The sequence below is a fragment of the Podarcis vaucheri genome, assembly GCF_965113315.1.
Source record: "Podarcis vaucheri genome assembly, chromosome: 6".
Classification (NCBI taxonomy): domain Eukaryota; kingdom Metazoa; phylum Chordata; class Lepidosauria; order Squamata; family Lacertidae; genus Podarcis; species Podarcis vaucheri.
In genome coordinates, this window is record NC_138764.1 from 98323135 (window position 1) to 98336841 (window position 13707).

The 13707-nt window shown below is 42.5% G+C and overlaps 2 protein-coding genes across 3 annotated transcripts in view; one reads left to right on the forward strand and one right to left on the reverse strand.

Annotated features, from left to right (window-relative positions):
- Nucleotides 1-2292, forward strand: part of COL9A3 (collagen type IX alpha 3 chain) — a 68494-nt gene extending 66202 nt beyond the window's left edge. For both annotated transcript variants that reach the window (XM_082226033.1, XM_082226034.1), the window contains exon 33: nucleotides 185-2292. In XM_082226033.1, the coding sequence (XP_082082159.1) occupies nucleotides 185-360 (176 nt within the window). In that variant the 3' untranslated portion in view covers nucleotides 361-2292. The remainder of the gene's footprint in view (nucleotides 1-184) is intronic.
- Nucleotides 1477-13475, reverse strand: TCFL5 (transcription factor like 5). Its single transcript, XM_082226156.1, has 6 exons — nucleotides 11588-13475; nucleotides 8899-9091; nucleotides 7142-7298; nucleotides 4736-4973; nucleotides 3163-3304; nucleotides 1477-2557 (listed from the first exon to the last, which is right to left on the reverse strand). The coding sequence occupies exons 1-6, from the start codon at nucleotides 12316-12318 to the stop codon at nucleotides 2435-2437; spliced, it is 1584 nt and encodes a 527-aa protein (XP_082082282.1). The 5' UTR covers nucleotides 12319-13475; the 3' UTR covers nucleotides 1477-2434.
- Nucleotides 13476-13707: the final 232 nt, after the last annotated feature.

Consider the following 13707-nt stretch of genomic DNA (forward strand, 5'->3'; position numbering starts at 1 on the left):
ATGTAGGAAGGTTTCTATTTATTTTATAATAAATCTATCTTCTGTCATGGAACTCAGGGTGGCGTACATGTGGTTTTCGGGAAGTTGCCCATCTAAGCAAGCACTATGTTTTGCAACCAATAATTTTATCCAGGAGAAAGTGCAGAATATCATGCCGAACCTTTATCTCTTTCCCCCTGAAAAGGTCCGCCGGGTGTCCCAGGGACTAGTAAAGATGGCCGGGATGGCTCTCCTGGTGAACCTGGGTTGCCAGGGGATCCTGGAAGACCAGGTGCAATTGGAGTCCAGGGAACTCCAGGAATCTGTGATACATCTGCCTGCATGGGAGCTGTCGCTGGAGGAAAATCCAAAAAGTCATAAAACTGCATTTAATGGAAGTCAGAAAAAGGGTACGGAGTATTTAAGCAAATTGTTCATACGTGAAGAGGAAACCACCCTTTGAAAAATTTGGAGGGGCAGTTCTCCTGTAAGAATGAATGAAATGGAGATTTTGTTTTAGTTCAATGAAACAGGAAATCGTCAGATGGAAATTTGTACTATATCCCCTACAATTGTTCCCCAATTTTCACTACATTGTTGTTTGCTCCTTGCCCCACTGAAGAGAGACTTCCCCACTTATTCTGATATAAGAGGTGTTTTCCCCAGCACCACCACAAATCAACTGGACTGTGTTTTATGCAGTTTTTAGGATGGCTCGAACCTGCGCCAGTTTCTGTTAATGGTAAACTCTGCTCCAACCTTATTATGCGTGAGCGCTGAGGCCAGAGCTGCAGAGGGATAATCCTGGTCAGATAAGCAAGAGGCACAATTATCTAGCCAGGGCTATGCACACACAGCCTCATCACTTGACCAGGAACAACTCCATCCAGCTAAGTTGGCATGCTTCGTTGGACTGTGTCAAGTAAATGTAGAAGTAGTGGGCTAAATAAACATTATTCAGATAGAACTATTGACAACCCTGATTGTTCATACGATGGACACAATCCAAAGAGCCCCTCTATATGTGCACACCAGAGTTTTCCTAAGGCGGATCTCTATACTGTGTCAGAAGTCTCTTCTGAAGATCCTCCCAGTTTTCAAGGGTGGTTTGTCCCAGCAGCATAGGGAACAGTCTCTGCACAACGGGAACCACAAATGCATTGCGGTACACAGAGCTTGCCAAATGGCCTTATCTCTTAGATATGTACCACAAGTAATTCCCCCCCCCCCAATAAATTCTATATGAGGTAGAATGTATCTCTCTCTTACATTGGGTTAATTTCAGACATTTCCATATTATATTTAGTAATGACATTTTACATTACAGATGAACACTGCCCAAAATTAGTATATGCATTATTGTAATTTTTTTTAAAGGAAAAAAAATCACTTTTTTTGTAACATTGTGTTTGCCTGTTTTATAATAGGCTTGTTTTGTTAATACTTTTATTTTTCCCCTTGCTGATTGGAAATAAAGGTGCTACACAAATGTGAATATCCGTGATTTAAACAGTATTTATTTTGGGATGAGTTCTGTATAAGAAATACTTACTGGCATCATCTGTTTGATAGATAAATGAAGCCACTTTCAATTCAATAAATATACTATTTCTCAAATGCTTCAGCTTTCCTAACACATACTGCTAATACTAGTCTTTTTTAAAAAAGAAAATATTATGTGCACTTAAAAATCATGTACTGTTTACAAAATACCACTTTTGCACTGAAATCATGCAATTATCTGGATTTTTTTTCCGTATGGAAGCCCAATTGAAATAAATCAGATTTGCACCAGAGCACACAGCTGTATTTCTCCTGTTCATTTCAGTGGGTACTTGTGCAGCAGATAATTCCTTGACTGTATCCTGCACTAAAAATCGTTGGAGAATGCAAAACATATTTTAAATAGTAGTGTATTTATAACACACTGTCAAAAAGCTTTTTCTATATATTTTAGTTTCACAGGTATGAACATTTTGAAATGGGAGGCAAATCTCAGTTACTATATACAAGTTACTATATTTTATATAATTTATAAACTAGTTACATTTCTTCTTTTTCCAAACTGGTTGTTACGACATTCTAACAATTATCTATATCAGTACAAGTGTGTACAAGGTTGAAAAGAACAAGCTGCTGTTTGACACATCTGAATTATATTATACTTGGCAAACAAACAAACAAAAATATAGAAAATGGGTTACTAGCTTGTACTGCTGTTTTCTACTTCCCTCTGGTGCAACGCTTTTCTTAGGGCAGCACTAATAAATAAATGTTGTTGGTATCTTGCTTTTCTTCTTTGTTTGGAATAAAGTGTGTCATTTCTTTAACACTTATGTATTTTTCAAAGTACAGTAAGTCATAAGAGAAGTCCAGCAGGTGAATTTGAATTAAAAGTTCATACAAATCCTTGCATGTTCACCCTTTACACCAGTTTTTGACTAGAGAGAGCCAACTATTTTATCTCCATAGGTGTGCCATTCTGAGTAATCTCCTGTGTCGAGCACGTTGCTAGTGAATCGGATCTTGTTAACTTTAGTCGTCTGCCTGTTTTACCACAGAACACGGTCTCAAATTCCTAAAAAGCAGACACAGAGAATAATTACGATATGGACTTGTGAAAGAGCAAACCTTGGGGAAAGTGTGGGCACACAGCTATCCCTAAAGGAGAGGTTACTAAGCAACTTTTAGCTTATCCTAGCAAACTTTTGAAGGTATTTAAAAAACAAAACACACATTTATTTCAGAGTGGAGCAGCTCCAGAAATAAAGAGCTGCCCTTCCATTATTGTCAGCACAATAGCTGGTGTCCAAATGGAGCTATTTAACCTGGGGGGAGCCAACTGAAGTGAAAATACTAGGTGGGTATAGCTTGCAATATAGTACTTCCAAAATGTTGAGAGCATGTCCAAATAATATTTAATAATAGATATATAAGGTTTAGATTTCCATACAACAATCTTCTGATGTATGACAGGATTATTTTCATCCTCATTTTTCAAATGAACGGGGTAGTTAAAGGCTGAGGCTGAGATTGTAGCCTGCTTAAGATCATGGGCCACTGAAGATGTGTGTTCCTGTATCCACTGGAGTAAATGGTCAAGCTACCTATCATAATTCCATGAGGCATTTGGTTATTGCTTTAATGCATTTTGTTCTGCACATTTATGTGAAACTTACTGACCTTTTTCAGAGAATCCCCATGTCGTTCCTGAATATATTTTAGAAATGCTGTTGTCCATTGTAAAGTTGTTGCCTTGTCAGTATCCGAAGTGCAAAATGGAACCAGAAGATTAAGTTCATCGCAACAAATCCTGATTCTGCGCCTAGAATTGCATACAACATGGAGAGTTCTAGTAGTGCTTGAAACGGTAACATAAAACATTTATTAATTAGGTGCAGCAACTTAGAAGCCAATTATTTGATGAAAATAGTGGCAAAGCATCAGTCGCACATGTTATAATAGGTTTCCCGGGCTTGCAAAACGCTCATTATTCCTCCCTGTAATGCTGAATCAAAGACCACAAGCGTACTGACATAAGGATCCTTAAAATCAATCCTAGGTTTTCTGGTTATAGGACGTGAGCCTGTAAGGTTTGTATTAAAATTTTGCAAATATTTATAAAGTTGACTGTGATTGAAGCCACATAAGAACATAAATAACATAAAGCCTCCTAGATCAGGCCCATCGAGTCCAGCATCTGTTCTCTCTGTGGCCAACCAGATGCCTGAGAGAAACCCGTATGCAGGAACTGAGTGCAACAGCAACACCTTTCCTGCAGCTTCCAGCAACTGGTATTCAGAGGCATACTGCCTCGGACAGTGGAAATAACAGCTAATATCTTAATTTGTAGCCTTATTGGAGTTCACCGATTGGGTCTGCGTTGCTCTGGGACAGGAGGAAGGAAGTCAAATGACACCGAGGTTGGTTCAAAGAAAGAGTTTATTCTGCTCTCCGGATAGCAGAAGGCACTTGCGTGATCAAGTCCACAGCAAGTCCAAAGAAATGACAATTTCATGCAGTATATATATCCTCCAGACACCCTCTCCCCCTTCCCCAGCCACGTCAGCTTGTACACGCAGGTTGACATCACAGATGTTCCTGCTCCGGCACTCTTAACCATAAAAGGGATTTCCTTCCTGCACTCCTGACCATAATAGGATCTTCCACTTCCTACTCTTATCTTGGAGGAAGAGGTCATCATCTCTGAGAACACGCTTCTGGCATTGTTCCCAGACTTTGGTTCTGCGCGTCTTTGTGGTCAGCACATAAATAAGGTGCTTTGTGTCTTCTCTGTTCTACTGGTGCAGTCAGGGTCATCCCTGCCGTCACAAACTGATAAAGGAGAGGGCTCTGAGCACGGCCGGGTTTTTGTTTATACATTGACTCAGAGCTCGTTAATGGATTTTAGCTAAGGAAAAATAAGGATTTTGGTGCAGTTTTCAAACTGCCTTCACAGTCAGTATTGGGTTTGGGAAACCCATTCCTTCAAATTTAGTTACTTTCCTCCTCCCTTTCCATACTCCACCCACTCCTTTTGTACAGTATCTGGAGTATGAGCCACTATTTAATATATGTTCTATTGTACACTGGCAGAAAGGCAGTATATCAATGTCATAAATACCCAGATATATGACATTGAGGCATGTAAATCAACACCAAATTAACATTAAAACAAATTCATTTGTATAGACCTGATAACTTAAGAACCAAACACAAAAGGGTGTTCTTTTCAGAGGCCACCACTAGCAATTACCTTCTGTCTCTTTCCATCCGGTTATGTCTCTCCCGACGCTGAGAGGTACCACCTTGAGTTCCACTTTGTGTGCTCTGGGCTGGTTGTGTTGCTTGCCAAGTGCTATGAGCTGGGCCAGCGTTTTGGGTATCACACACATTCTGAATATCACCAAGAGGTTTGCGCTGCACATTGGTGTCCAAAGGTTGTATTCGACTACGACTTCTTTTGTTTATTGTTTGCTTACATATAGCATCTCCTTTGCAAAACAAGAGGAAAAAGAAATGTGTTGCCATTTTTCTTCTCTTTACCTCTCTCGCTCTGACCTAGCCACTGTGATCCACGTGACGGTCACCTCCAGACTTGATTATTGTAACTCACTCTACGTGGGGCTGCCCTTGAGACTGACCCAGAAACTCCAGCGGGTGCAGAATGCCGTGGCGAGACTCCTTACAGGGTCCTCACCATGGGATCACATTCACCCGGTGCTATACCAGCTGCACTGGCTCCCAGTGGAGTACAGGATCAGGGTCAAGGTGCTGGTTTTAACCTTTAAAGCCCTATATGGCCTAGGACCCTCGTACCTATGGGATCACCTCTTCTGGTATGTCCCACAGAGGACCTTACGGTCTTCAAATAAAAACATCTTGGTGATCCGGGGCCACAGGGAGGTTAGGTTGGCCTCAACCAGAGCCAGGGCTTTTTCAGCCGTGGCCCCAATCTGGTGGAATGCTGTGTCACAAGAGACTAGGGCCCTGCAGGACTTGACATCTTTCTGCAGGGCCTGCAAGACAGAGCTGTTCCACCAGGCCTTTCGCCAAGGCACAGTCTGACCCCCTCTTTCAGTAATCCTCACAGAACTCTAGCCCAATGGTTGCCATTAATTTGATTTTGAATTGAATTGATTTCAGAACACATTTCAATTGATTGTGATTTTATGTAAACTGTGTTACTTTTATTGTTGTTCCGCTCTGAGCCCGGCTTCGGCTGGGGAGGGCGGGATATAATAATAATAATAATAATAATAATAATAATAATAATAATAATTCTTTTTGCCATAAGTAAATCGTATGGTTGAACTGAAATTTCACCTTGTATCAAGCTCAGCTTTGGTTTACTGCTTCTAAGGCTGTCCACCACTAAAATAATTGTGGTGGATCAATAATTAGTTGCTTTTTCATAGAATCATAGAATCATAGAGTTGGAAGAGACCACAAGGGCCATCGAGTCCAACCCCCTGCCAAGCAGGAAACACCATCAGAGCACTCCTGACATATGGTTGCAGTGGCGTAGCGTGGGGGGGTGCAGGGGGGCCCGGCCGCACCAAGCGCAACATCTGGGGGGTAGGGTTAGGGGGTGCAAATCCACAGGTTAGGGGGTGCAAATTACTTGCCTTGCCCCGGGTGCTGACAACCCACACTACACCACTGTATGGTTGTAAAGACCTCCAAAGAAGGAGACTCCACCACACTCCTTGGCAGCAAATTCCACTGTCGAACAGCTCTAACTGTCAGGAAGTTCTTCCTAATGTTTAGGTGGAATCTTCTTTCTTGTAGTTTGGATCCATTGCTCCGTGTCCGCTTCTCTGGAGCAGCAGAAAACAACCTTTCTCCCTCCTCTATGTGACATCCTTTTATATATTTGAACATGGCTATCATTTACATGTAAATAACCCTTAAATAATATTGCAGCTTAGCAAAGACATCAGTACAGCTATTGAAGGAAATTTGAGAGACCTTGCAATTAAATAAATAAGCAAACACTGTTGTTCCCTTTTTTACTACCAAACCAAAACCAAAGTAACCTTAAAGATAAACAAGTGGGCATTTTATCTCTTAGCACTCCTGCTAATTAAAATTTACCCCACTGTTTAAATCAATCCCTATGATTAGTAAACTAAGACCTTAGTTAATGGCTATACTTGCTTAACATGGTAGTGGAAACGTTTCTATGTAATGCAGCACAGCAAGTGCCATGAGAAGGTACATACATAGGTTGGCCCCAGGCTCTCTGCTTCAGAGCCTCAAAGGTCTAGAACCTGGAGCACCCATCACAGCTAGATCTCAGAAAAGGCAGCAAAAGGCTGGTCAAGGATTTGTTTGCCAGTTTCTCTCTGGAGCTCTGTGTTACTTCCTCCAGTTCTGTTACTTCATCCAAGGGCACGCATAGCACTAAAAACCCCATTTCACCCAACCACCCCATGCAAAAGATAATTGTTACATGGGCTTCCTCCTAGCTTCCAAGACAGCTAAGCAGCCTTAAATGCTTGGCGAATGCATTTTTATTAAGCATATTATCAAACAGAAGCATGATACTTTGATTACTCTTCTCTGAAAAAAAGCTAACTTAAGAAATCAGAAGGAATTACTTGAACAACAAATCAGAATGAATTACTTGACAACAAACAGTCAAAATTCAGCAATTTACCTCCTAATTTAATCCAAACATGTTCAGGCAGTGCCTTATTTCTAGGCCCAACAGTCTGTTTTGTAGCCTCAATTTCCTGCTGGTAACAAATAGAAAAAGCTCGAGGTAACCCAAGATCTTGATGTTTGGCTGTTTCCAGAACAGAGGCTCCAGAGCTCTAAAAGAAAATGTATGTATCAGTATGAAATGAAGCCAACTGTAAATCATGTTGGCCATCCTCCCCTTTTATTGAACAATACAGGCATTGTAGTCCTAAAGTTGAATTGGTGCTGTTCCTGCTAAGCTTCTCCTTCCACCATCCAATGACTCCACATACAGTGGTACCTTGAGTTAAGAACTTAATTCGTTCTGGAGGTCCATTCTTAACCTGAAACTGTTCTTAACCTGAAGCACCACTTTAGCTAATGGAGCCTCCTGCTGCTGCTGCCGCACCGCCGCTGCACAATATCTGTTCTCATCCTGAAGCAAAGTTCTTAACCCGAGGTACTATTTCTGGGTTAGCGGAGTCTGTAACCTGAAGCGTCTGTAACCCGAGGTACCACTGTACTCAGAAAAGAACTGCCTATTCCAATCTTGAGTTTGGATTTGCTGCTAGTCATGGAATGGTTAATTGTAATGAAATGGTTAATTTCAATGAAATTCTAACCCACTTACCTGGGAGTAAGCACCACTGAATTAAACAGATCTTACTTCTGAGTAGGCATGGTTAGGATTGCCCTTTTAGTCATGAAGTTGTTAATTTTAACTACAATTGGCCCTCTCATTTACTGGGGGCAGAATTCGACTACTTTGTCCTCTCTGTGCAAGGTGACAATCTTCCCTCTCCTCTCCCAAGCACACCCCATGCCTTCTCTAAAACTGCTCTGGAAGGTTGTGGGAACCCCTAAAACAGATTTAGGGGTTCATAGGGTGAGGGGAGAAGTTCCATTGCACTAGAAGTAAACCTTGTGCTGATCAGACCCTGGATCACATTCCTTATAGTTATAATCTAGCGTCTAGATATTGGATGATGCTCATATTTTTTGTTATATTAGCTCTAGGCTAGACATTGCAATACTTTTTGAAATTTATAAAGCCCTGTTCAATGAATAAAGTGCTTTACAATTTGTATCTCATTGCTAATACAACCTGACATGTAGACTTCAGCTCTGTCTCTCATCCTAATATAAATACCATTTATGATTCTTAGGCTATTACCACTGCCAACTTCACAAAGTATTATAGTAAGGTATGGGTTTTAAAAGACCGGCAAAGAAATAGTTCATCTGAATAGCTTTCAGTCTAGAAAGGTTTATGTAAGATGCAAATTTCCAATTTTGGGAAGAGAGGGTTGTTCCAAATACTGACAAATCAAAGTGAAAAAGAGCAATGGGAGTTATAAAAAAATAAGATTACAACTCAAGATAAGTGTCACGATTATAAGAAGGTATTGAAAGAACTTTACAGTAGAAGCTAAAGAATGAAGACAGAGACGTTGACATGAATTCAAGAACAGATAAGCAGCCATTTTTTTCTGCTCAAGAAAAACAAGTCTAAAGTCTACTTGGACTAATGGTTCTTCATATCCTGGCCAATGCTAATTAATTTATTTCACCAAATAACATGAAACAAGTGTCAGATAACTTTACAGTTCAAAACTCAGATTGACAATTCTCTTGTTTACTGCATTCTCTTCAGAAGTTTTACTATGACTAATATAAAGCTTTGAAACCAAACAGCTGCAATTTAAATAATAATAATAATTCAAAAATACCAACCTGTGTTTGTGAAGGGTTTGCATTTCCAGTTACAGGAGAAGCAACATTCGGATTAAACAGTGGGCATGTAAACTGCAATGCAGTAGTCGTAGTAGCAGCAGTCTTATTTTTCACTAATGTGGTACATTTGTTCTGTTGCTGGTGGAGAGGAACACCCATCACTTCTGAAGGATGGCGAATTAGAGTTACTAAACTATAAAAGGAGTGAATAAACAAAGGCACTTATTTGAAATGATTGGATTAGAATAGCCATTTTGCTGCATAATCTTCCACATCAGTAGACAACCCAGTATAGGTTCAGAATTCTAATATAACCCATCTCAAACATATATTTTAACATATAAACTAATGATTCAGGCATGGGGAACCTACAGCCTTTCTGATGTACATGGACTACAAATCCCATCATCCCTGAGCACTGGTCATGCTGGCTGGGGCCAATGGGAATTGGAGCTGAGCGAAGACAGAAAGTAGCCTGTATTCTAAACAGCAGGATTCTCTCTTGCTTTTTACAGCAGCAGTGGCAGCATTCTTCATTCTCTGCATTCCTCCTTTCAAGCTGCAACCTTGGAGGATGAAAAGGGGAGGATGGGAAAAGACTTTATGAGCCTCCCACACATTTCTTTGCACCTCTGATGTGCAAAGCCCTTTGCAATCCTCTCCCCTTCTCCTCTGCACCCATGATGCTAGAGGTGCAACAGGGAAAGGGGGTAGGATTGCAAAAGGCTTTCATAGCCTCCAAGCACAGCTGCCTTCCATCTCCTATGTCAAAGGTAGAAAGCATCTGTGTGGGGCAGCTTCCAGGAGCAACGCTGGGAGAAGCGGTTTCCACGGGATGGAAACCATGTGCCCGTCCTCAAGCAAAGAGCTCAGCTCTCCTAAGATCTTCCCCTTTCCACCTCATGTTGCTGGCACAGCCAGGTGGGATGATGAGTTGGCCTGGCAGGCAAAGGAAGGAGGCCAGAAGTAGCAGCAGGTCAGGCTGAAGATCTGCTGCTGCTTTATCCAGGCCAACTTCATTTTAATTGGTGGCAACAGCAGCAGACTAGAAGACCTTACCATGCTTCTAATCAGCCATGGCAGAAGCAGAAGATCCCCAAGTTGGAGTGGCACCAACTAGCCTGGGGCTCTGGATCATGGGAGCAAGAACCCCACAGCTGCCAAGTGGAGGAGCCAGCAGAGCAGGGAAGCTCCTGGGGAACTGCTACAGCCTGTTCTGACTGTCCCACTGAAGCTTGCCTGGGCCACCCATCCACCACCTTTTTCGCACTATAGTTCACAGCACCACCTGTCTGTGGCCAGATGAACTGCAGTGTGATGAAACATTTGCATTTTTATTATATGTAAATAAAGGACACATCATACACCTGGGCTGCCTGCAGCTCCCTGTTGTGTAGCAAACCCAGCTTTGCTGGCACATGGTGTGGAGTGGCCCTTGGGTACATGGACAGGAAGTCTGGGTTGGTTGGTTGGTACTGACTTGCAATGCTGTGATATATGGTAGCAATCGCTGGTGGGATTGCAACTATAAGTTCAGCATTATGGGCTTACTTCATGGGCACTCAGAATTTAGGGTTATTGTAAAAAGAAAAGTGCAGTATAAATCCACCAGCCAAGGCTTGGCTTTAACCATGTTCATCAAATGATGCCAGTCACAAATAAATAAAAGAAGCAAGTTGCTGGAAAAGTTGCACACTGCAGTTTTTAGAGTGTGAGTATGCTGATGGATCCATCCACAGGTGGATAATGTAATGACACTGAAATCTTAAAATCTACAGTTTGATATAGAATTGATACAGAATCAAAGAATTGGAGGGGGCCTTGTAGACCACCTGGTCTAGAGTGGCAACTTATGAATTGCCAAAAGGATGAAATACACCACCACAATAGAGGAGAACAGATTTGCCCATAAGCTGCATGTTTTAATTTATATGCAAAAATGCAAATTTAGAAATAATTACCACAATTTCAATACAAATGCAATTTTTATATGAAAATCTCACAAAACAGTGACTAGGTGTCTTGTGTGCCTGCTTAGTCTGTTTCCAGTTGCTACTGATGCAGAACTTCAAGACCTTTGCTTTCCTTTCTAATGCTTATTTATAATTAAACACATTTGAACCAGAAGCCCTTCAAACAGAAGACTTCACTCAGTACACATGATCCTCCTACTCTGGTATAATCCCCCACTTGATACAGGAGATCCAGAGCTAGAGCTTCCTCAAAAGTAAAAGTAATTGGCATTTTGCCACAGCTTGCACTCTAGTGGTCTTCGTATAGCAGCAAAACTGAAAGTGCAGGAGATAAAAAAATCATGTAGATCCAAAGAACTTGAGGAACATCCTGAAAGCTTACATATACGCTATAGTGTGGCTCAGTTTAAATGCTAGTTTTTCTAACATCAGGTAAGATCTAGGACGCACACATGATATAGTCAAGGAATATTGGAGACACGTCTAAAATCACTTACTACCAATTACTCTTGCCTATCCGCCCCTTTGTATATATGTATCAAACGGTGAATCCACACAATTTTAATTGATAGAAATCAGAACTTACAGACTGGAATTATTCCTTATTAATAAATGCAAAGCATCTTGGGTATGCACCCTAGTATGTTCGATTGACAGAGGCCACAGTTAATATACATGATTAAGCTGAGATTAAAGGAAATAAAAATGTAACACACTTGTTAATGGCTACTCCAGTTTCCTGGGTTTCTTGACATCTGGGAAGTTCAGCCTGGATACTGTTGAATCTGTCTTCCAATCGAACACGGACTGCAGATTTGGCTCTGGATTCAAGAATTGGTGCTGAATTTTCCACAGGCAAATTTTCTTTATTTAGCCCACCCAAGTTTTCACTATGTTTGGCTTTAACTGAACTCTGCCCAGTCATCTCCACAGAGCTGCTATTAGGAGTTTTTTCAGCTTGGTTTGGAGGGATGCTAGACTCACTGAGCAACATCATTCTTAGCTCCTGGAAGTCAATGTGCCCTAGACACTGATTAGGACCCATGAAATTGCTGTCAGAGGCTAAACCAGACTGACAGATAATGGGATAAAGTGACTGGTTTCCAGAACTGTTTGATGAAAGGCCACTTAGACTGTTACTAGATGATGACAGGTATTGTGATTGATTTGCAGGATTGTTAGTGGAGATGGAGCTTGAATTCAGCCTATTTTCTGCTTCGTTTTCATTTGCTTGCGCCTCCATATGGGAATAGAGTATGTGCTGAAGTTGTGTGTATTCTATTTCTGTCATTTCCACCAGGCTGAGATCCGTGGTGGTGAAGCTCAGGTTTTGCTCACCAAAAGAGGAATCTGCTGGGCCTTCAGCAGCAGAAGCAGTAGAAGCTGGATCTGTAACCACAGCCCGAGGGTTGGAAGTTTCGGACACCTTGGAGGTTGAGTCTGACATGATACTGGCAAATACCAATGCCTCAAAGTCTTCAGAAAGCTGAATGAACAGGGAGTAAACACCACCAGCTTGGTGCAGCAAAACTTTGCAAATAATAGGTGCAATCAGGAGCTAGTGCTTTTAATGATGCGCTGATTAGCCTGCACAAAACAGTTGTTGCATTGCCTTATGCTTCCATTACTTCCTCGGGACATTAACTTTCCCAATTCTTGACAGCGCTATCACCAGCTAAAAAACACTGATGGCATCCAAAGCATATGAGTGGCTCAATGTTTTTTAAAAAATGAAACATTACATTCTCCAAAAAGTGCCTGAAGTTAAAAGCTACCAAATGAAATATCCAATCCTCCCTTGGGATGTGTGTGTGTGTGGATGGGTTTGGGGGAGGGAAAGGGGGTCCTAGTCTTTTTTTTAAAGGAGCACAGGGTACTTCAAAACCCAGAGCCAAAAAGTGAAAGCACAAGATAATTGCACACCACCCTTTAAAAATGCATAGTATAATATTTTTAAAAACAATTAGAGGGTGTCTTCAGCCCCTGGCAATCAAACTTTTCAAAGGGAAAGAGGGACTGAGCCCCTTCTGAATGAGACCCCCCCCCCTCTTCTCCTGTGGCAGGTGAAGCATGCAATCAAAGCTCCTTTCTGGGAGTGGGATGCGAATTGAGGAGGAAACCTGGCCAGCTCCAGGCAGGTAACCAATGGCGTCAGCCTCCCCACCTGCCCACCTCCGAGGGCAGGCCCAAACCAGGTAACCGAGCACCCCCTTAGCAACCGACGGGAGGGCGGCCCCGCCCACCACCCGCCTCTCAGCCCTCGCGCCGCCTCCAAACGGCCCCTGGGCTCCCCGAGGGGCCCCGAAGCCCCGCCTCCCCAAACTACCCCTCCAACGGCCAAAACCGCGGAGGGGAGGGGCGTTGGGAAGCCCCGCCCGCGCCTCCTTGGAGGCCGAGGGAGCAACGGCCGCGCCAGCTCCCTCAGTGAGCGCCTTTAGGGATAGGGGGTTCAACTGTCGTCAGCCATGTCTTCTGCCTCACGGTCTCTGCTCTCCACCCCCCCAAACAACAAAACACAAAAATCCCTCCACGTTATTCCCTGCCATAGGAAGCGAATTCCCCCGTCATAAGCTTGCATGTAATGGACGGGTTTTTTTTTGGGGGGGGGGTGCATTAAGTCACCCCCGCCGCCGCCGTTACAAAGCTTCCTCCACACACAATATGGCGCCTCATGGGCCGCAGGTTCCTCACCTGCGAAGAATGAATACATACTGAGGGAATGAAACATTCGCCTCATTCCCTCAGGTGTTTCGTTCCCTTAAGAGGCCGCTCCCCACAGTGCGAGGTACTTACTCCCTGCGTGTGGAGGGCTGCCAGTCGCGGTCATTACTTTCGT